General features: G+C 28.1%; 2 protein-coding genes across 2 annotated transcripts; one reads left to right on the forward strand and one right to left on the reverse strand.

Moving 5' to 3' along the window:
• Positions 1 to 66: 66 nt before the first annotated feature.
• ENU1_040530 (YjeF-like protein, N-terminus domain containing protein) lies at positions 67 to 738 on the forward strand (the record flags this gene model as incomplete). The annotated part of the gene is made up of 1 exon (XM_008857536.1): positions 67 to 738. The coding sequence occupies one exon, from the start codon at positions 67 to 69 to the stop codon at positions 736 to 738; it is 672 nt and encodes a 223-aa protein (XP_008855758.1).
• Positions 739 to 745: 7 nt separating this feature from the next.
• On the reverse strand, positions 746 to 1,669 carry ENU1_040540 (hypothetical protein; the record flags this gene model as incomplete). Its single annotated transcript, XM_008857537.1, has 1 exon — positions 746 to 1,669. One exon carries the CDS (start codon positions 1,667 to 1,669, stop codon positions 746 to 748), a length of 924 nt encoding a protein of 307 aa, XP_008855759.1.
• Between the last annotated feature and the right edge of the window lie 491 nt (positions 1,670 to 2,160).

Consider the following 2,160-nt stretch of genomic DNA (forward strand, 5'->3'; position numbering starts at 1 on the left):
TGCATTGAAAAAATGTCTTATTTTTGTTAACTTAAAAAGAAAAACTTAAAATAAGAAGAAAACAAAATGCAATATTTAACACAAGAACAAGCAATTAAACTTGATGAAGAATTAATGGGAAAATACAAATACTCATTAGTACAACTAATGGAAATTGCTGGGCTAGCTGTTGCTCAAGTTGTAACAAAAGAGTATTCAATTGAAAAAGGAAATAAGAGAGTTTTAATACTTTGTGGACCAGGAAATAATGGAGGAGATGGGTTGGTCTGTGGGAGGTATTTATCCTTATTTGGGTATGAAGTAACAGTTTTTTATCCGAAGCAATCAAAAAATGAACATCTTCAACTTCTTATTAAACAATTAGAAATTCAAGATATTCCAGTTGTTACAGAACTATCTTCATTTGAGTACGATGTTATAGTCGATGCAGTTTTTGGATTTAGTTTTAAAGGACCAGTTAGAGGAATATTTAAAGAAATTTTTAATCATATTAATTCATTGAAAGTTCCAATTATTTCAGTTGATATACCATCAGGGTGGGATGTAGAACAAGGGTATCTTCAAGATGGGATTCAACGATGTGATGTTCTAATTTCTTTATCCGCCCCAAAATTAGGAGTGAAAAACTTTAAGGGAATTCATTATTTAGGAGGAAGGTTTATTCCTCTGGAATTAAAAAATAAACTTCATTTAATTCTTCCTTATAAAGAAAATGAATTAATTGTTAAAATCAATTGAGTTTTTGTTATGGATTTACATGAAGGTATTCTTTATAACTGTTATTTAGAAATGTCATCTCTTCTTCTTCTATCTCTCCATCAAGAAACATTTCAGCAAAAGTTTTTTGCATTTCATCAAGCTCATCCATATTTTTAATATAAATCCTTTCTTCTTTACTTAAGGGTGATACATTTAAATTAATTTCGTTCCTTGTAATATTACCAATTTTGTACAATTCCAATATGTCTTCGTACCTCTCTGGTGGTGGTGGTAATGGGTCTTTTGGATAAATACCTGATTTGAATATATTATAAGCTTCCTTTGTAATTTGGTGGTTTTCTAAAAGTTCCTCATAGTGTTTTAATTCTTTTTCATAGTCAATATAATCAAGGTATGAATTAATGCTCTCGAATCCTGGTATATATTCTTTTCCAGTAATAATTTTTTGAGCTGGCTTAGTTGGATTACTTTTGATTTGTGTGTTGATAGGAAATATTGGTTTAATATTTATTGGTAATATCGGTTTAATAGTGATTAGTTCATTTTTAACTTCGTTTTGTTTTGGAAGTTGGATGTCTTTAGGATAGACTAGAGAAGATTCAGTTTTAGTATTAACTAAGTTTGGCTGAATTATATGTGGCTTGTATTGAGATGAACCTACGGCACTTGATGAATTTGGCAGAAAATAGAAAGGAATTGATTGAAGAGGAATTAACTTTAATTGAACAATAATCAGGTCAAAAATATTTACCAAGGTCAATGTTTTATTGCCTACCAGTTGTTTCAAATTAAAAGAACCATCATTATTCAACACGGAACAATGTGGCACGTGAGGCAAGTTAAGTTTAATAAATGGTAATAATGTAGGATAAGAAGAAGAAATCTCCACAAGAATAGGAAAACTGTATTGATAAACTTCATAGTTATAAAGTAACTCTCCATACATCATTATAGTTTTTGTTATAGAGTCAAAGCAAAGAGATAAATGAAGTTTATTTACCACCTCAACAATCTCTTTTATTACAACGTCTTTGCTATTGTAATTAGTGCCGCTGGTAATGAGGTAGTCCTTAAGTAAATTTTCACTCAACATAAATTAATGACTCTCATAGTTCTTAGAATTTTGTAGTTCTATCAAGACTGTGTTTTTAAGACATTTTAACTGTTTTATTTTGATATTTTGCTTTACTATAAGTAACATCATTCCAATAAAAAAAACTATAAAATATGATATTTTTTATTATATAGATATAAATTATTAAAAAAAGTCAATTATTAGATATTTCTTCGTTTTGTTATTATTATTAATAAGAAGTGATTACTTCAATTTCTTCAATACCTTATACTGATATTTTATTTTTATTTTATATGATATTACAATTAGATGGAGTTTCTTCCATCATATTATCTGAATTGGATGTGTAAAACATTAAGTCTTTC

This window comes from Entamoeba nuttalli (assembly GCF_000257125.1).
Source record: "Entamoeba nuttalli P19 unplaced genomic scaffold asmbl_2755, whole genome shotgun sequence".
Taxonomy (NCBI): Eukaryota; Evosea; order Mastigamoebida; family Endamoebidae; genus Entamoeba; species Entamoeba nuttalli.